At 37.5% G+C, this 23642-nt stretch overlaps 1 protein-coding gene across 3 annotated transcripts in view; it reads left to right on the top strand.

Annotated features, from left to right (window-relative positions):
• The window catches only part of LOC121876180, an 85987-nt gene that overhangs the window by 33368 nt on the left and 28977 nt on the right, over positions 1 to 23642 (top strand). For all 3 annotated transcript variants that reach the window (XM_042381138.1, XM_042381140.1, XM_042381141.1), the window contains exons 3-5: positions 5077 to 5187; positions 19793 to 19879; positions 22655 to 22813. In XM_042381138.1, the coding sequence (XP_042237072.1) occupies positions 5077 to 5187; positions 19793 to 19879; positions 22655 to 22813 (357 nt within the window). The remainder of the gene's footprint in view (positions 1 to 5076; positions 5188 to 19792; positions 19880 to 22654; positions 22814 to 23642) is intronic.

Here is a 23642-nt window from a genome sequence, read left to right as displayed (position 1 = left end):
ATCTGGATTTCGGTTGCATCATTGCTCATCAAGTGATACACTGCGAACAAAATTGTCACACCTAACCATGTTTATATATCATAGCAGAAATAACCACTATTTCCGATCACCATCATAAGATTAGTCACTACATGAAGTGACCGTTACTTGTGGGGCTGACGGCAAGTGTAGAGCGCAGCGCAAGAACCGCATGCCCCCGCCAAAGTAAGCCCTATCGACATAGCACTGGCATCTGCCAACCCGTCCGCCAAGCATTAACAGTTAAACAGTGATGCATGCAGCCAGACACACAGACTATTCGACCAATGCCGTGGAGGATGAGGCAGACAACCGGTGACAATGCTCCAGGGTGACACCGTATTCACGACACTGAAATTCCGCACCCACAATCGAATATCACTCAACAACATTTTAGATCCAGAGGACACCACTACACCCGCGCCCTTGCTGGCAGCACTACACAACAACATATTTGCTGAAATCCCTGTGTCAAATTCACTCATGCATCTGAAGCCCCTTTCTTGCACTCCTTGAGCAGCCCCTACTAACGTGGATCACCAATCACGGCTTTTGCCAGGCGAGATCTACTGGTGATCTGCTCTCCTATTGCACCATCTTTGGTCATCCTCTCTTAGGGATTATAGAAACTTTGTGGCCCTACGACATCTCCAAAGCATTGACAGAATTATGGCTCTTTTATCCTAAACTTCCTTTTGGTTTCTCTCCCTCACTTTGTTTCTCATCTCTAGCTTCCTTGAGCCGATCCATGAGTTGTTGGCCGGGGATCAATTTCCTCGCTCTTTCTGTGGCGTTCACAGAATTCATTTCTTTCACCAACTCTCTTCCTCTTTTATAATGATTTACTTCACTATTCTACCACAAAATGATACTTCTCTTCCTCTTCCTCACATTTTCCTTCCTCTAAATCTCAACCTAGCTGTTTCAAGAACTGATATCTTACTTCTATCAACGGTCTGTGCAGCATCTCTGAATAGGGAGATACAAACTTGGTCAAGTTAAATAATAAAAAAACTCAATATTTACCAATTACACTTTGTCAAAATTAAGCATCCTCCACCAATTATTTCAGGCCCTATCATCACTCCCAAATTCTGAAATAAATATTAGACTAACCATTTCCTCCAATATGTCTCAAATCACACATCCTTAGTATATACCTTCCTCCAAAAGTTTGAAATACTGTACAGATACACAACTACTTCACTCACACAACAGATTGCTCCAAGTAACTATAAAGTTAATTCCCCTAACTTAGATACTGCTCTCATATCTAAGGTGGCTCTTCTTCTGTCAACTATTAGATAGGGTGGAATCAAGGCATTTATTAAACTCCTCCTCCCTTTGATAGACAATCTCTCTCCCTTTCTCTTACTCGTGTTGCTTCCTCCTCCTCTCTTTTACAGGTACTAGACAATTCCAGGCATTTGGCATCCTGCCCCGACAAGGCATGGAGTAACATCTTCGCGTCCCAACATTCTCTCTCTGTGTAGATGTCAGTGCTGCAAATAACCCGTTATAAATGTACTACCCTTCTTTCCTCACACAGCAAATTGTGGAATGCTCTGCCTTCTTCTGTGTTTTCCATGCTATCTTTAATCATCTCACTAAAAAAGTGTTTCCGGCTCCTTTGTGTTGTAGATTAATACAGTAATGTATAAATATTTTTTTTCTTAATATTTACAATTTCTTTCTGTTTTTTCTCCCCAAGGATTCTTATTCTTCTTCTTCTTCTTCTTCATACCTTCTTCTTCTTCTTCTATTTACTTCTTCTTCTTCATTATTATTTTATTCTTCTTCTTCTTCTTCTTCTTCTTCTTCTTTCTTCTTCTTCTTCTTCTTCTTCTTCTTCTTCTTTATTCTTCTTCTTCCTTATTTCTTCTTCTTCTTCTTAATAACTTATTAATTTCTTCTTCTTCTTCATTTATTATTTTCTTCTTCTTCTTCTTCTTTATTTTATTTACTATTCTTCTTCTTCCTTCTTCTTCTTCTTCTTTATTCCTTCTTCCTTCCTTTATTTATTTATTCTTCTTCTTCCTTCTTCTTCTTTTATTTACTTCTTCTTCTATTTACTTATTATTTATTCTTCTACTTCTATATTTATTTCTACTATTTCTTCTTCTTCTTTATTTTAACTTCTTCTTCTTCTTCATTTATTTAATACCTATTTATTTTCTTCTATTATTTATTTATTTATTTTTCTTCTTCAACTACTTATTCTATTTATTTCTTCTTCTTCTTTTCTTCTTCTTCTTCTTCACCTCCTTTATTTCTATTTCTTCTTCTTTATTGTTATATTCTTCCTTCCTTATTTATTTATTTCTTCTTCATTACCTTTTATTATTTATTCTTCCTTCTACTTCTTCCTTCCTTCTTCTTTATTTATTCTTATTATTTTATTATTTATTCTTCTTCATTATTTATTTCTTTATTCTTATTTATTCTATTTTTATTTATCAACTATTATTCCTTCTTCTTCTTTCTTTCCTTCTTCCTTTCTTCTTCACTTCTTCTTCTTCTTCTTTATTTCTTCTTCTTCTTCTTCTTCTTCTTCTTCTTCTTCTTCTTCTTCTTCTTCTTCTTCTTCTTCTTCTTCTTCTTGCTTCTTCTTCTTCTTCTTCCTTCTTCTTCTTCTTCTTCTTCTTCTTCTTCTTCTTCTTTATTCTTCTCCTTCTTCTTCTTCTTTCTTCCTTCTTCTTTCTTCCTACCTATTTAGCTTCTTCTTCTTCTTCTTTTCTTTTATTTATTTATTTCCTTCTTTATTTTATTATTTCTTCTTCTTCTATTCTTCTTCTTCTATTCTTCTTCTTTCTTCTTCTTCTTCTTCTTCTTCTTCTTCTTCAACCTTCTTCTTCTTCTTCTTCTTCTTCTTCTTCTTTACTATTCTTCTTCTTCTTCTTCTTCTTCTTCAACTGTTCTTCTTCTTCTTCTTCTTCTTCTTCTTCTTCTTCTTCTTCTTCTTATTTATTTATTACTTCTTATTCTAACTATTCTTCTTCTTCTTCTTCTACATCTTCTTCTTCTTCTTCTTCTTCTTTTATTTCTTCTATTCTTCTTACAACATTCATTCTTCCTATTATTCTTCTTCTTCTTCATCTTTACTTCTTCTTCTTCTTCCTTCTTCTTCTTCTTCCAACCTTCTTCTTCCTTCCTTCTTCTTCTCTTCTTCTTCTTCTTCTTCTTCTTCTTCTTCTTCTTCTTCTTCTTACTTCTTCTTCTTCTTCTTCTTCTTCTTCTTCTTCTTCTTATCTTCCTTCTTCTTCTTTATTTCTTCCTTTTATTTATTTTGCTACTTTACTATTCTTCTTCTTCTTCTTATTATTCTTCTTCTTCTTCTTCTTCTTCACTTCTTCTTCTTTACTCTTCTTCTTCTTCTTCTTATTTCTTCTTCTTCTTCTTCTTACTTCATTTATTTATTATTCTTCTTCTTCTTCTTCTTCTTCTTCTCTATTTATTGCTACCTTCTTCTTCTTCTTCTTCTTTCCTTCTTCTAACTATTTACTTTATCTTCTTCTTCTTCTTCTATTTATTCTTCTTCTTCTTCTTCTTCTTCTTCTTCTTCTTCCTTCTTCTTCTTCTTCTTCTTCTTCTTCTTCTTCTTCAACTACATTTCCTTCTTCTTCTTCTTCTTCTTCTTCCTTTCTTCTTCTTCTTCCTCCTTTCTTTCCTTCTTCTTCAACTTTTCTTTCTACTAGCCTTCTTCTTCTTCTTCTTTCCTTTTTCTTCTTCTTCTTCTTCTTTTCTTCTTCTTCTTTCCTTCCTTCTTCTTCTTCTTCCCTTCTTCTTCTTCTTCTTCTTCTTCTTCTTCTTATTCTTCTTCTTCTTTTTCTTCTTCTTTCTTCCTTCTATTTTCTTCTTCTTCTTCTTCTTCTTCTTCTTCTTCTTCTTCTTCTTCTTCTTCCTTCTTCTCTTCTTTCTTCTTCTTCCTTCCTTCTTCTTCTTCCTTCTTTCCATTTCCTTCTTCTTCTTCCTTTCTCCTTCTTCTTCTTCTTCTTCTTCTTCCTTCTTCTTCTTCTTCTTCTTCTTCCTTCTTCTTCTTCTTCTTCTTCTTCTTCTTCTTCTTCTTCTTCTTCTTCTTCTTCTTCTTCTTCTTCTTCCTTCTTCTTCTTCTTCCTTTTCTTCCTTCTTCTTCTTCTTTATCTTCTTCTTTCTTCTTCTTTCTTTCTTCCTTTCCTTTCTCTTCCTTCTTCTTCTTCTTCTTCTTCTTCTTCTTCTCTTCTTCTTCTTCTTCCTTTCTTCTTCTTCTTCTTCTTCCTTCTTCTTCTTTCTTCTTTTCTTTCTTCCTTCTTCTTTCTTCTTCTTTCTTCTTCTTCTTCTTCTTCTTCTTCTTCTTCTTTAATAATTCTGTTTATTTAATTATTCAACCTATTGGTAATGTTGTTTAATAAAAAAAATATAAGACCAGTTGCATTTTAACCCTGAATATGCACTACTGAAAATAAATTTTTCTGATCCTTTGATGATTATGACTGAGTGTGGTGCGGACATGCGGGATGGGCTGGCAGGACCATGTGAGTCATGCTACGCCATTCCACAACAATAACAAATGATGCTTATGATTGGCAAGCTATTTCTTCAAATTTTGTAAATTTTTGTCTGATTCATGTCACGTGATTGTCATATGATGCAATCACTTGGAAGTTCATTTGAAAATCCAGAAGGGGGAGATATTTATCAGAATTTCTCAGAATGCTAAAATATTATTTTCCGGGTAACGGAAAGTTCCAGGGTTCGAGGATTCCTGCTAATAGGAATATTACTGTATTACTTTTTGAATTGTAATTAGGAAAAAGCATAGATTAATTGGGTCATTGAAAGATATCACAGTAACACAGAATATCAACATATGTAATATTACCATATGTATACTTGCTCCAAAAGGTATATTTATGAAGGGTCCAATTAATTTCAAAATGAACACCAAGGCTCCTGTTTTTTTGAAGAGTTATCAAAATACCCTGTACTTTGTCCATTGTGTCATATTGTCTCACAAATAGTACAGATACTTTTTGGAGTGAGTGTATCTAGATCATGTATGACTTTATTTCATTTTCACAGGTAATATGTTTTGACCTGTGTCCCACTCTGATAGTGCTGGGAGCTAATAGTGGCACTATATACATCTTAGATCATGAGACTCTTCAACTCAAAGGCCAAATTCCCACTGAGGTAAGTCTATATTTATTTATATACTAGTAATATGTCCTTCCTGGCATTGTCAGTTATAATTTAATGATTTTTTCTGGCCACATGATCAAGTTTAGATGAGTTACCCATACAAAAACTACAAAGGTAAATATAAATACTTGTACACTATTAGATGTCCCCATTCATACAGTACAAACCTCTCCTGTCATGATGTAATTTGCCAGATAGATGTTGTTGATCCCCTGATTCTTATGAATCAGGAGCTAGTAGGGAATTCCATTCTCTTTACAGTTTAATAATCCACCATGTGGTTGTTTCACTCTTAGCAAGATCACCCAATTCTGTACCATACAACCATATGATTTTATGAAAGGTTGAATGGTTGTATGATTTGTATTCCCCTTCTAATTTTACTTTAAATTTAATTATATTTCATTTGGCCATGCCTGAGAATTTGTACTTATCTTCTTTCTCATTACAGTAATTAGTTAACTGGTAATTATGCTGCCACCACCCTGATATGCTGGTTGCAATATCAATTTGGGCTGCAGTATTAAAACCTCTTAGATTATTTGATTATTTTGATAACTGGCAACTAGGTCAAGATGCGTGGATTCTGAGTATTTTCTGGCATGCAATTTATGCTGGAGAAAGGAAGGGTGATACATATAAAGGTACGCCACCGATTTTCCAGCACCTTTGGTTCCAAAGCCTTGCCGGATTATCCGTTTTGTCGGGCCAACCGAGGTCAGGTAATAATAATTCAACAATACACCTCTGACCCACTAATTATACACCTTCCGTGTCTCTAAAGCACCAAGGACTGCTAGAAACCTAAACAAATATTAAATGTAAATTAAATGTGAAAAATCCCTCATTTTGAGCAACATATTACCGTACACACTTTGTACTCAAATGTACTACACAAAAGGACTAAAAATTTGATTTCATGTGCAAACTATGTTATGCTTTTACTAAAATTTATTACTATCTTACAAGGATTCCAGCAATGCAAGTTATATTCTGCAAAGTCTAGTCAGCGACATTTTATAAGATAAAAACTTTTAGCCTAAAACTGCCTTCACCCTGGCTGGGTGGAAGGGGGAGGGGGAGGTGAGGTGTTGACAGCTGTCAGGGAGGGGAAATAGCAAGGTGCGTAGTTATCAAAAGCAGTGGTCCCTCGATTAGCGAATGGTCCAATTAACAAAATTTCGGTTCCATTAATGACAGCCTTAAGAGAAACACGCTTTGTTGTGTGCATCAGCTGATCGGCTAGTCCGCCAATACAGTACTGTAATTGGTTCTATGTTTACATTCGTTTCCAGTGGAGTAAATATCAAGAAAATTGTGCTCTTGAATATTTTTGCATTTTTTATATTAAAATTATTGGTCATTCTAAAATTTAGTTAACATATTGAAAATGTATACAGTACAGGGAACAGTTTTTGTGTGCCCATCAGCTGATTGAATCACCCACAAATGCTTCTCACTTTAACTTTGTTTACAATGGAGTGAACATCCAGTTTGTTGGTCTCTTAAATATTTTTGCATTTTTACATTAAAATTATTTGTCATTCTGAAATTTAGTTAACATATTGATAATATACAGTGCAGAAATTATTATGAAACATGAAGTAGGCTTTAGAACCAATGCACTCTGTAAAGAATATGGCATGTCATCATTGACTGCCTCTACAATCAGCTGTTTGATATGTAAAGAATGCTGCCGCAAATACGACATACACACCTCAAAGTAAGTTAAAATATAGTATTCTATTGTTTTTTATTTATTATTGTACAGTAGACTGTACAGTACAGTGCTGTACAGTGGTCCCTCGGTTAACGAACACAATTCGTTCCAGAGAGTCGTTCGTAAATTGAAAATTTCATTAACCGAATCCATTGTTTCAGTGGGATATTGGGTAATTGGTTCCAGCTCACCGAAAATTACATACAAAGTAAAAAAAAAATGCAGTGAAGTACACTTACTTTGAGGTGTGTATGTAGAAGGCTCTGGGTTGATGATGCTGATGGGAATTTGAAGTGGGGGGTGGAGGAGAAGGGAGAAGAGAAGTAAGTGGGGGTGGAGGAGAAGCATTTTACTGCTTCTTGGAAGGCGAGTCACCTTCCATAATAATGTCAGGAACCTCTGGACTGACAGATTCTCCAACAGGAAAATCCTCTCTCCTTTTTGAAGTGGAAGGCTGAGGGGAAGTATCTTTCTCCCGCTGCCTTTTAGAGAAGAAACTGTCAATTTTTGGTTGTGGGGCATTTCTCCTCCTGATCATTAGCTGGTTCTTGAAGAAGGAGACCACTTTGTCCTCAACATTACACAAAATCGGTTCTGTTGTTTCCACATCAGGGTGCCTTGACGCCAGTTTTCCTGAACATCTCCCAGTGGTGAACATCTTTTAATTCTGAAGAAGACATATGGTCATCACTTTCCCTTTCCTCCTCACCACTGTCTGTTTCTAACATCTCATCCAGTTGTTTCAAATCTTCATGAGTAAGTTCCTGCTCATGAGACATCACAAGCTCTTCAACATCATCCTCCTCCACTTCAAGTCCCATTGACTGACCAATGGACACAATATCCTTGTCCAACTCCGTTTCTTCCTCAAATCCCTCAAAATCATGGACTGCTGTTGGCCACAGTGCCTTCCATGCAGAATTCAGGGATCGAATGGAGACTTCTTGCCATCATAAAGAAGGAAGAGAGTAGGTGAAAGAACAGAATCCTGTGGGACACCACTATTGGTAGAGAAAGAGCGAGAGATCGACAACAACTGCCATGGATCGGTTCTCAAGGAAGCTAGAAATTAGAGAACAAAATGGGGGAGAGAAACCATAAGAAGGGAAGTTTAGAAAGCAAAGACTTGTGCCATACCCTGTCAAACGCTTTGGACATGTCAAGGGTCACGAAGAAAGTTGCCCCATAATTCCTAAGAGAAGATGACCAAAGATGGGTGCAGTAGAAGAGCAGATCACCAGTAGATCTCTCCTGGCAAAAGCCATGCTGGTGATCTGACAAAAGAGAATGGCTTTCAAGGTGATGGTGAAAATGAGAGTTCAAGATAGTTTGGAAAATCTTAGATAGGGATGTAGTTAGAGCAATGGGACGATAGTTAGAGGGATTGGAATGGTCACCCTTCTTCGGGATGGGCTCAACCGAGGCATGCTTCCAAGAAGAAGGAAAAGTTTGGGTTATGAGGCAAAGGCGAAAGAGGCGAGCAAGCACAGGGGCCAGAACTTCAGCACACTCCCTCAGAACACGAGGGGGTATTCCGTCTGTCCATGCGCCTTACTCACATCCAACCTGGATAACACACCAGGAACCCTACGAGTGGAGATTATAGAAAAGTACATAGGTTCAGTGGGAGGAGCAGGAGTAGGAGGGATAGAGTTGGAATTGTCTAAGGTAGAATTAAAGGAGAATAAGGTGCCAAAGAGATTGTTTTTACCAGGGGGAGAGTTAGCTTTAGAGTTATCAGGTCGAAAGAGAGCTGGAAAAGAGGGAGTGCAGAAGTTATTTCAGATGTTTTTGGTTAAGAAAAAGAAGTATTTATGAGAAGAAGAGTTAGTCAGAACAGCGGTCTTTCTTTTTATAAAATTCCCGCTTTTTAACAATTCCTAGAAGTTATGAAAGAGGAGTGGGTAATAGGAGAAGGAGAAACTGTAGTTTCATAACTTGATATGCCCTATCTCTCTCCCTACATGCAAGAGAACAGGTGTGATCAAACCATGATTGTAGAGTGAAAGTTTTGATAGAAGATGGGATAAATGCACTCATACCACCCTGTATAACTCCAGCAGATACCGAGGCGTCCCGAGTGGAAAAGCAACATTCATCCCAAGGAAAGTCGGAAAAGAATTCTCACAAGGATTGCCAGTTTGCCCTCCAATAGTGCCATAGTTGGCAGTTAGAGGGGGTGGGGGAGGTGGTCATGCCCAGTTTGATTTAATAGAAATAAGGTTGTGATCAGAAGACCCTAAGGGGGCAGAAATTGAGTATGAAGAGTGTGAGGGGTTAGAGATAAAACAAAGACCATGAGTGCCAGTAAGTTGATCTGGAACACATGTAGGGTGTTTAATTATTTGTTCCAGATCATACAGTAAGGAAAAAGAGAGTGCCTCAGCCAAACCACTCTGTGATGTACATTGAAATCCCCTCGATAGAGGACCTCGGTGTTGAGGTGTGTGGATAGCAATGACTCATGGCATGAAGTGAGATAGTCAAAGAGTTCTAAATAGTTGGTAGAGTTGGGAGAACAGTATAGAAACAAAGAAAAATAGTCATAGTTGGTAGAGATATTTTGAGCCAGATGACATCATAAAGGGAAGATTCAAGATCCGTGAGTCGAGCTATAGGTGTAACATGTGTTGCAGTAGGAACTTTCACCTCCCTTAGAATGGAAAGAGGTATAAAGGTTGTAGTTGGAGACTTGAAAAAGTTTGGGTGAAACTGCTTTGGTCAGTTGAAGTAAGAGGTCTGGGGAAGAGGTTAATAGATGGTGCTCCACAGGGGGAAAATTGGATCTCAGGCTGTGAATGTTGGAAAAATGAAGTGTGATAAAAGCCGATCCTCCAGCAACCGCGGTGACATCAGTTGAGGCCCCAGTCATTTGACGATGATCAGGTCGGCCCTGGGGTCACAACCTTCCTGACCAGTGGGACCCATCCGAGAAGGCCCCATTTCAATATTATTCTCAACCAACATCATAGGAGAATAGAAAGAATAGAGCAGATCAAGAGTGAGTATGGTTATACTGTATGTGTTGTGTTGTCAAAGTAAGAGAGACAATTTGAGATGTAAATGTGGCAGAAAGACAGATCAGCAACCTGGGACTTGACCACAATTTTTGTGATGCCATATGGCAGCAGGGTCTACCATTAGACAATACATTATGCTTCCAATATCTTCCCAGACGGTAGTACCTCCCTGTTTGGTAGCTGCCTACTACCTACCTACCTACCGCAAATCATCAAAATCGCCACCACAAACCTGCAAATGGCAAGGGTCTACTGTACATGAATACCATCTATTGGTTGGAATCCAAACTTAACTTTCCATTCTTTGGCTTACATTTAACTATTACCAATTATGGTGAGCACTCCACTATTGTGGACCTGGTAAACCACAACTGTACATCAAGGCACTGGACAAATACAAGACAGTCGGCAAAGAGGCTTAAGCTGTGTTTAATTACAGTAGAAAATTCAGTTATCTGTAATCTGGATGACCAGCAGCTTAACTGGCACCAAAATGAAATAATGATAAAAAAAATCTTCCGAAATCGGCTATAATTGTACGTTTGCATACCATGCTCAATAGGGATGAGCTGCCATATACAGTACAGTATGCAGTATATTGTTATGATAATAAAATTGATATATAGCACATCATAAAATACAATAGCACATATTTTATGTACAAAAAATAGCTCCTTCTCCACTCAAACCATCCTCTGGGCAACATGACACATTTCAGCCAGGCAGTCGCCTAGCTGACTCACAAGACATGTAATTGCTGTGCTGCATTGTGTATGCCATTACATCACATCTGGAAGGAGTGCAGCCATGCTGTAATAGCCTACCGCCTCCACCCACACTCAGTACCCACACATACACATTCAGCAAAACATTCAAGTGATCAGTGCAATGATTGATTACCAAACAGTGTTCAGATAGTGCATCCCAAGGAAAGGCACAAAAACACAGCAGTATAAAACCAGATATTGGGCACCCTCAAAGTGCCAGTGACAAGGACCACCGTGGTGTTTACATATATCGTGGATACTGTGCCGGCGGCCCTAAGCACCAGAGACAAGGACTCACGGTGTTTACGACTGACAAATATTAACAGATGTATACCAGTGTCAGTGGCCCTCAAAGTGCCGCCAGTGAGTTTATGGTCACCGAGGACAAACACTTCCGTCCGTCCACAACAACAGATATCTACAGATGGCCACCAATTACTTACTCCCGACGCTCTCTGTACCTTCTAAAGCGTGGGAACGGTTATCCTGATGGTAGTGTTATTGCGCAACTCAAGTCACTGAACATATTCCATGTGTGCAGCCGTAGAAAGGGGCACCATAAACAAAAGCCCATTAGGACCATAACCTCCACTAGGAAACCAGAGAAACCCACCCCTGACAGACCCTACCATTACACTGAAGTTTTGCAGATATGGTATGATTTCCTGTCTTTACTGCTCTCCAACGTCACTTCCCTTGCTAATAAGTTTGGCTTGCTGGCAACCACAGTCAGGTCAGTCGCTACCAATGTCGTTGCCATATGTGAGGCTTTGCAAATTGTGCCTGAAACGTGTCATATTGAGGGATATCAACTCTTTCATCACCTTCGTTCACATGGATACTGGGGGGGTTGCCCTCTTCTGTCAAGATGACCTACGCCTGTCACGCCTGGATGCTCAAGTCCCAGCAGATGTGGAGGCATTATGGGTACGTGTTGTGCCACAGGCCCACCCGCACTGCACTGCTTCTATCATAATCTGCGTGTCATACCATCCTCTTCGCTCACCCACCAGAGACACTCTTATCAATCATCTCAATACCACCTCAGAGTTAGGTACTCATGTGCCAAGTTAGTATTATGCGGGGATTAAAATGAAATTGACATCACTGATATCCAGGACCAGCTGTTACTATCACAAATTTTGAACTTCCCTATACACGGCCAAAATACCCTTGACCTTATCTTAACCGACTTAGCGGACCAGTACCAACTACCTCAACCAATGCCTCCTATCAGGTGTGCGCACACACCTATCAGTGTTCTGGTCCTCAGCTGCCACTCCCACTCAAGTACTGAAACCGTATATAAAGACCTACAGGCCGATTACTGATTCTGCAGTGCGTCTCTTCGGACAGTGGATAGTTCACCATCCCTGGACTGAAGTACTTAGTGTGGATGACGTGGACACTAAATGGATACCCGTACATTATACCAACACCACCACGGAAACTCACCACCACTTCTTTCCCTTGAAGTCCGTCAGATCTCACCCAGCTGACTTGCCCTGGATCACACCTCGGATCAAAATACTTATGCAACAGAGAGACAGAGCCTATTATCTCAATGACCACAACCGCTACAGGTCCCTTCGCAACCGAGTCATCCGCGAAATACGCACTGCAAAGAAGTCTCACTACCCAACCCAATTGCAACACCTGAAGCAGACCAACATCAGTCAGTGGTATGGTAAGCTTGAAGAACTCTGTTGACTAAACAATAAGACACACCCCCCTCCCCTTCCTTAGCCATCTCACTAATGTTGATGCAGCTGAGCAATCAAATAACCATTTCGCTACTATATGCCAGATGCTCCCCCGACTTGACACAGCCAATCTCCCTGCTTACCTACCAGCCCCCTTTCCCACTGACTTAGTAGAAGAATTTGAAGCAGCAAAACGTCTGGACAAACAGCAGTTAAAATGCTCCACCACCCCCATTGACTTACCAATGAAGCTCTTCAAGGAGTTCTCCCCGGAGCTAGCTAAACCCCTCTGCTCCATCAACAGTGCTTCCTTCAGTCAAGCCAGATGCCAAGCTGACTGGAAGACTTCATATGTGTCACCAGTGCCCAAGTCAACCAGCCCACAATCCTTAAATCAGCTACGACCCATTGCAATCACCCCAATACCCAGCTTAATCTGTGAAAGTCTTGTGTTTGACTTGGCTTATGCTGATACTGCAGGTGCTGTAGATCCTCAGCAGTTTGGTAATATGAAAAATTCTTCCACCACTCGCTGTCTTGTCAGCTTTCTCGACTACATATACCGCCATCTGAAAAAACGAAAAACACCTGTATCTGTCGCCTTCATTGACTTCACCAAGGCATTCGACCTATAGCGTGTTTTTTCCCATCTGAGAAAAGATGCCCCGCCCCCTCCTCAAAAGTTACAGCTGATTGGCTGTTGCAAACCTGTCCGATTTTGTCCTGAAGTAATGATGTATTTCTAAATGAGTTTATTCATAATCGTTGGGATGACCGTTCCTGACGAAAAAGATATTTAGCTAAATTATATAAAGACTCATACATTCATTATACAGTGAGTTCTGCTATAACGCGTGTTTTGATAACACGAATTTGCTCTAACGCGATTTATGAATAGAGGAATGATATTTGTATAACGCGAACGCTTGTTTGCTGTAACACGATTTTTGCTTATTATTTCTCCAATTTTGTGGTACTAACTGTGAATATGGTAAAGAAGAATATCTCCAAGAAACGTTCTGGTGATCGATTTCCCGGTGATGATCGTAAGGATATAACACTTGAAGAGAAGCTTGATGTTATCAACCTCAAAATCACCCTTCTCCCCCATCAAGTTATATTCATATTTTTTCAAGGCAAAGTGTTACATTTACTGTATGATTTCATTATTAGATATGAATGTAACATTTATTTAGACTGTGCTATCCTTTGTGTTAGGCTAACTACTAATTTTTTTTCGATTTCGAGTAGTAATCTGCACCTAACCCTATTTTCTCCATAAGCCCTGTTATTTCTATTACGCGATTTTCTATAACACGATATTTTACAAGAACACAACTATCGCGTTATAGCAGAACTGACTGTATCAAACATAAACACGTAGGAAGTTTATCAGAAGTATTATACAGTACATGAATTAACTGTTAAACTCTGTTAACAAATTCACGCTTTTGGAGGATGCATTTAATATATACCGTATTTTGCGGCGTAGAAGATGCACTTTTTATTACAAAAATATACCTTGAAAATTACCATGCGTCTTCCACGACTCTAGTTGATGGGTTGTATCAGAGGTTTTCTTAGGGTCAACTGAAATCAGCCCCTTACAAAGACTGTTACCTCATTACAGTACTTAGCAACTACAAGTATTATCTATACAGTACAGTACAGTTAACCCTCACTTTACGCGGTTAATGTAACCCGGAGGGTACCGCGGAAAGCGAGAAACGCGTAAAGTGAATAACATAACATATAGGATTAATTGAAATGGAGTCCAGGCCGATCCCCAAACTCCACTTTTTGACGACACATAACTATGTTGTAGTAAAAATAACATCTTAATTTTATGATGGTACATGCACACAATTAATACTTAAGAGAAATAGAGAAATACAGTCGCCAAGTTAATGTCCATTCAAATAATGGACTCAACTCCCTCCCCCTCTCACACTACACTGCCGGCTCTTCCCTCTCTGAGAAATTTTTGGGGGAAAACCACTAAATTTTAATAAATAATACCTCAAACTAAAGTTAGGATAATACAATTGACATTGCTGGATTCCTTGTAAGACCAGGAATATTTTGAATATAAATGTCATATATTTTGCACAAAAGATAACATAGTTACTCAGAAAATTTTTTTATCTAAAATTTGTATGTCTAATGCAAAATATATGATGTTTATATTCAAAATGATCACCAAATTATAAGAATTCCAGCAATGTAAATTATATTCTGGCCGGGTAATTTGTATGAATTTTATGAGCTAAAACAAATATCTTCAGTTAATAAAAAAAAAAAAAATCTTCATGACACTATCTGTCAATCAATGTACCCCACCTTGCCTCCCCCCTCTTCCAACCGCGCGGTCAGTCCCAACCCTACCCCCCACCAAGAGAAAGAGTGGGTGAAAAAAATAAATTTTAACATTTTGCATTAAATAATACCTCAGATTAAAGTTAGGATAATATAATTGACATTGCTGGATTCCTTGTAACACCAGGAATATTTTGAATATAAACGTCATATATTTTGCACAAAAGATAACATACTTACTCAGATTAAACATTTTATCTAAAAATTTTATGTCTAATGCAAAATATATGATGTTTATATTCAAAATGATCATCAAATTATAAGAATTCCAGCAATGTAAATTATATTCTGACTGGGTAATTTGTATGAATTTTATGAGCTAAAACAAATATCTTCAGTTAATAAAAAAAAAAAAATTTTTCACGGGGTAACAGATGGTCGGTCGGTCCCTCCCTCCCCCCCACCCCCCACCAACCGTCCCAAGGAGATGTGTGGGAAAACCAGAATACTTAACTTTTTTGTAATAAATAATACCTCAAACTAAAGTTAGGATAATATAATTGACATTGCTGGATTCCTTGTACTACCAGGAATATTTTGAATATAAACGTCATATATTTTGCACAAAAGATAACATAGTTACCCAGAGAAAAAATGTTATCTAAAATTTGTATGTCTAATGCAAAATCTATGATGTTATATTCAAAATGATCATCAAATTGTAAGAATTCCAGCAATGTAAATTATATTCTGGCCGGATAATTTGTATGAATTTTATGAGCTAAATTAAAAAAAATTATACTTCACCGTGTAAAGGGGTACATCCACCGCGGAATGTGAGCATCCTGGGTTCTGGCAGGGCACCGCGTAAACGTGGAAACGCGGAATGTGGGACCGCGTAAAGTGAGGGTTGACTGTATACCATAAAACAATTGATTTAACTAATATTATTGATATACAGTGACCCCTCGGTTAACGAACTCAATCCGTTCCAGAAGGTCGTTCGTTAACCGAAAAGTTCGTTAACCGAAACCATTGTTTCAATGGGTTTTTGGGTAATTGGTTCCAGCTCACCGAAAATTTCCTAAATTCAACAAAAATGGTAGAAAAGTTCACTTACTTTGAGGTGTGTATGTAGAAGGCTCCTGGATGATGATGATGGGAATTAGAATGGGGGTGGAGGAGAAGGAAGAAGAAAAGGCATTGGGGTGGAAGAGAAGTCACCCCATGGCACCATTTCATCCATAAAATTTTAGTTCTCTTGGTGTATTTCAAGATTATTTTCTTTAAATCAACACTGCACTGCATTATATATTGTCAATATGTAAAATATATTTCAAAATGACCAATAATTTGCTTGGAAACACAGAAAAAAAGCATTTAGTTGAAGAGTCTCAAGCAAGATGTTACCTCCACTGAAAACAGAGAGAGACTAACGCCTGTCTGGTGTGTTAACAGGCTGGATGGCACGCCAGAAACTAGTTTCTTTACCTTCAATTATGTTCAATAATTGTTAAAATGACTAAAAAAGTTAATATTAAACTTTTAAAATTATTGAATAGTATAAACTTCTTGATATTTACTAAAATAGTAAGGAATTTAAGCTCTAGAACCGATTAATGTATTGGCGGACTGATACTAAAGCTGGTTGCCCGGTCAGTGCAAGCGAAAACATGTTGAGGTCGGTTCGTAAGAAATTCGTTAACCGAATTTTTGTTCGTTACCGAATTGAAGATCCTTATGGAAGGCAGTTTGTTAACCGAAATTTCGCTAACCGAGGCGTTCGTTAAACGAGGGGTCACTGTACTGCGAAAAATACGCTTATTTACTTACTCAGTAGGTAAAACATAAAAAATAAACGGCTGCAGCTACACAACCCTTGCTGCTGTGCGGTTTGTTTACTAATAATGGCAGTGGTGCGACAGCGCCATATATTGAGGAATTGCGAAAGGTTGTCTGCTGGTCTCAAAGCGCAGGAATTTTTGTTTCTTCACACCAAAAATTTTAATTTAACTGATTTTTATCGAGCTGCTTTTTTACTTTTAATTATTTGTTTTAAAATAAAGATTTTTTTTCTTTAGACGTTGATATACATGTTTACATTTGCTTACCTTCTACTGTTGGAAAATATTTCCCGTCGTCATACCGACAAAAACAAGGGAAAGAATGTAAACACTACAGCCCGCTAGATGCGGAGGTGACCAGGTGTATAAAATGAGTGCTGTATTAAAGATTTCCACTTCTTATACAGATTTTTTTTTTTAATTTACGAAAATGACGACTGATCAGCAGTTCTAAGTGATGATATTCAAAGAGATGTGTGTACCAAAAGGGCTGTATATCAAGCAATTGTTTCACTTGTGTCGGTTAGTAAGTATAAAAAGTTTTTTACCTAGAATTACATTTCCAAAATCAGGGTGCGTCTTCTACGCCGCAAAATACAGAACTTATTTTTACCCGCAATAAGGCATACTAAGATAAATTTCGTATCAGTAATACTACATTTTGCAAAAACAAGATTTTTAAAGATCAGAATCACATTGAAATATTACGCGACTGTCAACAGAGGCAGGAAATAGGACTGCAAACAACTTTATATTTTTTCCGCCCCTACTAACGGTCGTGTAATATTTCAATGTGATTCTGATCTTTGAAAATTTTGTTTTTGCAAAATGTAGTATTACTGATACGAAATTTATCCTAGTATGCCTTATTGTGGGTAAAAATAAGTACTGTACAGTGGGGTATGCTATAACGAATCTAATTGGTTCTAGAACCTTGTTCGTTATAGCATTCGTTTGTTATAGGATTAATCCGTTCCAGGCCCCCAAATACAACCACTTAACACTGAAAAATATAATATAAAATTGTAAAAATTGTAAAAAAGTGCATAAATATGCATCTAAACCCCTGAAATAAAGAATATCATTAATATTTGTAATAATAAAACAATAAATTAGAAAAAAAAAAAAAAAATTAAATTATGTTCGTTGTAGGAGTTTCGTTCGTTATAGCATTCTCAATTTTATAGGTAAAACCGTTCGTTATAGGAATATTCGTAGTAGGATCCGTTCGTTATAGCATACCCCACTGTATACAGTTGAACCTCGATTTACGCAGTTCTCGTTTACATGTTTGGTCATTAACGCGGTACCTTGCCAGAACCGGGATGCCCGATTTACGCGGTGAATTTCCCCATTTACGCGGGTGAAGTTTAATTTGTTTATTTACTGAAAATATATATGTTTTTAGCTCATAAAATATATAATTTACATTGCTGGAACCCTTACAAGATGGTGATCATTTTAAATATAAACATCTTAACATTTGCATTAGACATACAAATTTTAGATGTAATTTAAGGAGATCATGAAAATAAGCAAATATTTTATCTTTTGTGCAAAATATATGAAGTTTTCATTCAAAGTATTCCCTGACCTGCAAGGAATCCAGAAATATCAATTATATTATCCTAACTTTAGTCTGAGGTATTATTTATTACTAAAAATGTAAATATACTGTTTTCCCCAAACATTTCTCTGGTAGGGAGGGAAGGTGGGGTATGGGGGGTAAGGAGGGACCCAGCGAGCGTGGGAAGAGCGGAGGTGGGGTATTTTTATTGACAGATAGTGTCTGGGTGAATAATAATTTGTTTATTTACTAAAGATATTTTGTTTTTGTTCATAAAATTCTTACAAATTTCCTGGCCACAATATAATTTACATTGCTGGAATTCTTATAAGATTTTGATTATTTTAAATATAAACATCATGGAATTTGCATTAGACATACAAATTTTAGATCTAATTTAAGAATTTTGATTACAAAGCCAAAATTTTATCTTTTGTGCAAAATATATGACATTTATATTCAAAATATTCCTGACCTGCAAGGAATCCAGCAATGTCAATTATATTATCCTAACTTTAGTCTGAGGTATTATTTATTACTCTACCTTAAAATCTAGTGTTTTCACCCAAGTATTTCTCAGAGAGAGAGGAGCCAGCGAGCGTGGGAAGAGGGGGGGGGGGGATGGGAGTTGAGTCCATTATTTGAATGGACATTAACTTGGTGACTGTATTTCTCTTAAATATTAATTGTGTGTGCATACCATCATAAAATTAAGATGTTATTTTTACTACAACTTGGTATTATGTTTGTATTGTGTCGGAAAAAGTGGAGTTTGGGAGTCGGCCCAGTCTCTATTTCAATTAATCCCAGACTAAAGTTAGGAGAATAAATCAAATTTGCATTGCTGGAATCCTTGCAATACAGCGAATAATTGGAATATAAACGTCATATATTTTGCACAGGAGATAAAATTTTTAGCCCTTTGTAATAAAATTAATTAGAACGTGTCAGTTCAGTGACATTTTATAAGAAAAAAAACTTAGTCACTCTTAAGGACAGATAAATAAATAAGCACTAGACCTTGGCATCAACTGTCAAACATATCACCTCACCTATCCTCCCCCCCTCCTCCCCAATCTTCCCATCAGCTTATCACTAGTAAACAGATCATTTCACGTCCCATAATTTTAGCTGTGTTGATTTATGAGTGTTTGTTTTAACACAATACCACAAAAAACAATGTTTTGTTTATTCTAGGAGAAGGGCTGAGGTGCATCTGGGTAGACTGTCAGTCATTTTAGTACAGTATTTTGTGTTTCTCTCAAGCACCAAACTAATTATTCCATTGAAACAACACTTCGATTTAGTGCGAATTTGGTTTAAAGCGACCTCTTTTGGAACGTATCTTGTGTTATATCGACGTTCTACTGTACTGTGCATTGTTGGATTTATTGAGGGATCCTAAGACTGAGGTTCGACTAACCAGTAAATCTCTTTTTCCATTACCTCTCAATCCCTATAGGTACCGGATAACCTGGGTTCTACTGTCTTCTATAATACTTATTTCATAATTGTTAAACTTTAACTGCATTTTCTGGTGTATTATTCTTTTGTTGTTTGTCTACCTCTGTCATGAAGTGACTCATATAACTACAGCTGTTATTTAGAACTTATTTTTTGGTATACTGTACTGTACAGTGTTTGATTTTTCTCTCCCAGAATGGATCCGTTGTGCAACTCAGCATATCATCTGATGAAAGTTTAATTGCCTGTGCACTAAGTAATGGAACTGTTGAGATATTTGAGGTAAGTTATCCCATAGCAGTTTGTGTGAATTTACAGATTCAGGGACAGTTAAAATAGTAATGAATTAAGAGTAGTTATTTCTTTCTAGGATAGCCTCTCAGAAATAAATATGTACAGTGCAATTCCTTTTATCCAAATTCCAACTACTGTATAATACAGTGTATCTTAATCTTCCAGGTATCCGAACTTTTGTCTCCTTTGGTTCCATTCAATTGAAACTTAATTTAGTCCAGCAATCAGAAAGCAATTGAAGTAACTCATTCACTTATCTACCACCAGTGGTATGACACAGTTCAGATAGGCTGTTTGTCATCTGACTCTAGAATACATAATCACTATTAGGAATTCAATTTTTCTGATCCAAATGTATGGGAAGAAACTTAATAAATTTTACTTTTTGCATAACTATATAATATACAATACTGTACAGTACAGTGAACCCTCACTTTACGCGGTCAATTAAACCCACGGCGGCCCGCGTAAAGTGAACAACATAACATATGGGATTAATTGAAATAGAGACCGGGCCGACCCCCAAACTCCACTTTTTCAGACACAATACCTACGTTGTAGTAAAAATAACTTCTTAATTTTATGATGGTATGCACATACAATTAATAATTAAGAGAAATATCAATAATATTAGGTTTTTTAACACTTACATTAGTAGAAAAGATGCCTGGGCACACGGGGATGGGGGGTTGGTTCCAAGGCAGAGGGCAGATTATTGGCCCTCACCTGTATCACTTGTATCAATTGTATTACTATCCACCACAGAGGCTTGCAGGGCCTCTTTGTCAAACCCCTCAAAGTCCATATAAGTCCATATCATCACTATCACTGACTTGGGCCGGCTGTGGTGGGTGGCGGGTGAAGAACTTGGTAATGTTTTGATGACTGGGCGACCTTGTGCACACCCTACTCGCGCCGCTCTCCGCGTAAAAGGGTACACACACCGCGGAAAGTGAGCATTCAGTGTTCGGCAGGGTGCCGCGTAAACGTGGAAACGCGTAAAGTATAATTATTTATTTAGCTCATAAAATTCATACAAATTACCCGGCCAGAATATAATTTACATTGCTGGAATTCTTACAATATGATGATCATTTGGAATATAAACATGGATTTTGCATTAGATATACAAATTTTAGATCTAATGTAAGAATTTTCCTTACAAATAGCCAACATTTTATCTTTTGTGCAAAATATGACATTTATATTCAAAATATTCCTGGTCTTACAAGGAATCCAGCAATGTCAATTATATTATCCTAACTTTAGTTTGAGGTATTATTTATTACTATACCTGGTTTTCCCCCAAAAATTTCTCAGAGGGAACAGCCAGCGAGTGTACTGTGAGAAGAGGGGGAGGGAGTCGTGTCCATTATATGAATGGACATTAACTTGGCGACTGTATTTCTCTATTTCTCTTAAGTATTAATTGTGTGCATGTACCATCATAAATTAAGATGTTATTTTTACTACAACATAGTTATGTGTCGTCAAAAAGTGGAGTTTGGGGATCGGCCTGGACTCCATTTCAATTAATCCCATATGTTATGTTATTCACTTTACGCATTTCTCGCTTTCCGTGGTACCCTCCGGGTTACATTAACCGCGTAAAGTGAGGGTTAACTGTATACAGTCTGTGCGGAAAGTTAAGTAGCGATAGAGCTGACGAACAAACTTCTCGCGTAAATAAGTTCATATGTTGTGAAGGCTTGGTTGTGAAAGCTTGGTTGGTTGGCAAGTGGTGACACTTGGCAACTGAGCACACGTCACGGCTTACTCTCAGTGCGCCTCTGGCAATCGTGAGGGGAAGATTAACTCTGCGGGTTTGAGCGCCCCGTGGCCATTTTTTGCCTCGTTTACTGTGCATTACCCCAACATAGTGGCCATCAGAGATGTCCAAGGGACGACATTGCAGCAGTGATTGCACTGTATAAAGCAAACCATGAACTGAGAGATGTTTCCGCTCAGACTGGTGTGGGGTTGCGGGGTTGTCCCAATCAATATTTCTGAAGTTGAAATCCCCCATAATGCACAAGTTGTTGTATTTTGCTGCCCTACTCTTTTCCTGCCATATGGACTGAGCTGCTTCTTTCCCAAAGACTTGGTGGCCTGTAAATTACTCCCATAATTAGTTTTTCTCTTCCTTCCGCAATTTCTACCCATACAGACTCGGTTCTTATTTCACCCTTTATTGTATTATTAATGCAACATTTTAATGTATCCCTGACGAAGAGTGCGACCCCTCCCCCCTTCCTACCTTCCCTGTCCTTGTGAAAAAGGTTGTACCCTTCTATGAGGTACTCTGATAAAAAGTTCTTGCTCGCCAGATTCATCCAAGTTTCGGTGATTGCTATGACGTCTACATTCTTGGTACATACAACCGCTCTCAGCAAGTCTATTTTATTTCTAACGCTCCTACTGTTTGTATAGTATACATTGAGAGAACTTTTTGTAGATAATATATTTACAATGCTATTATAACAAACCCCACCTTTTTATCTCAAATAGCAAGATTGCTTTGACTCATTATGTACAATTATCTCTCATGTAGTGCAGTTAAGTGCAGTGAAATGAGTAATAGGCCAGACCTTGAACATCTCAAGGGAGAGCGTCTATTCAAGCCCAAGAGTGTTAAGTGTTCTCTCATTTCACCTCACTACTTCTCAAATTTCCATTACAAAAATATACCGATATAAGGAAAATATATGTTGTTTATGTTTAAGAATTAATCACCATGATTAAAAGTAATTGTTGTTACCCTAGCTCATCAGCCAAGGTGGAAGTGGGTCCAGGCACCTCATCAGGTCACGGGAACATGAAGGTCACAGTGTTTCATCAATTGCCTGGTCACATAGCTCTAGTGAGGTGTATATTGGGGATATTTCAGGCAGAGTGTCAGTCCTCTACATCCCCAAAAGTAAGGTATGAGTAAAAAAATTTAATCTTTTTATTTCGCTCCTTCACTGCAGGGATGCCACTTTTAATATTTATTTAGCCACTGCCAGACAATTTTATTCATCACAGATGGGATCCCATGCACAAGTGGTCAAAAACTATGTAACCCACACCTGTATAGTACTGTATTGTATAGCTTTCTGTTGAATTTATTGTTCTGTATATGATCTGTTTAGTTATAGATATTTTAGATATCTGATGAGATCAGCTGCTTGGCAGCTAAATATATTTTACATTCAACATTGAGTGTTACTTTGTCTAATAATAAACAGTATTTTGTAATAATTGTATTATAAGATGATTGAGATTTTGTTAAAAATAATCCTAAGATACTTGTTTTTCACATAAACTCTATGTAGAATTATGCAAAGAACAGACTAATATAATTTAAAGACTATAAATATCAATACAATTGATATACAGAACAGTGGTCATAGATAAATAAAAGACTATAAATACAGTTGTATTAATATTAACTGATCATTAGACAGAGGATCAATAGTAATGTCCATTTACAATAACAATGTTATTCTTGAGTCATGCATACATGTATACTATATATATACAGTACTGTATGTGTATGTTGCATTCAGGTAATTCTCTTTTTGCCAGCTTGTAGTGCACCATCTCTTCTTGTAGAGGAGGACACCCATTCAGTTTTTTACCCTTCCCACTTGCTAACACAATCTTCCAATTTCTCACCTATTTTTCTAATAAAACCTACATCTTAACTTTTCTTTCAGCTTCCTTCTTCCCCTGTATCTCTGATTTATTTTCACCCTTTCACCGCATTATC

This window comes from Homarus americanus, unplaced genomic scaffold (assembly GCF_018991925.1).
Source record: "Homarus americanus isolate GMGI-L3 unplaced genomic scaffold, GMGI_Hamer_2.0 scaffold34921, whole genome shotgun sequence".
Lineage (NCBI taxonomy): Eukaryota > Metazoa > Arthropoda > Malacostraca > Decapoda > Nephropidae > Homarus > Homarus americanus.
This window is presented reverse-complemented; position numbering and strand designations above follow the sequence as displayed.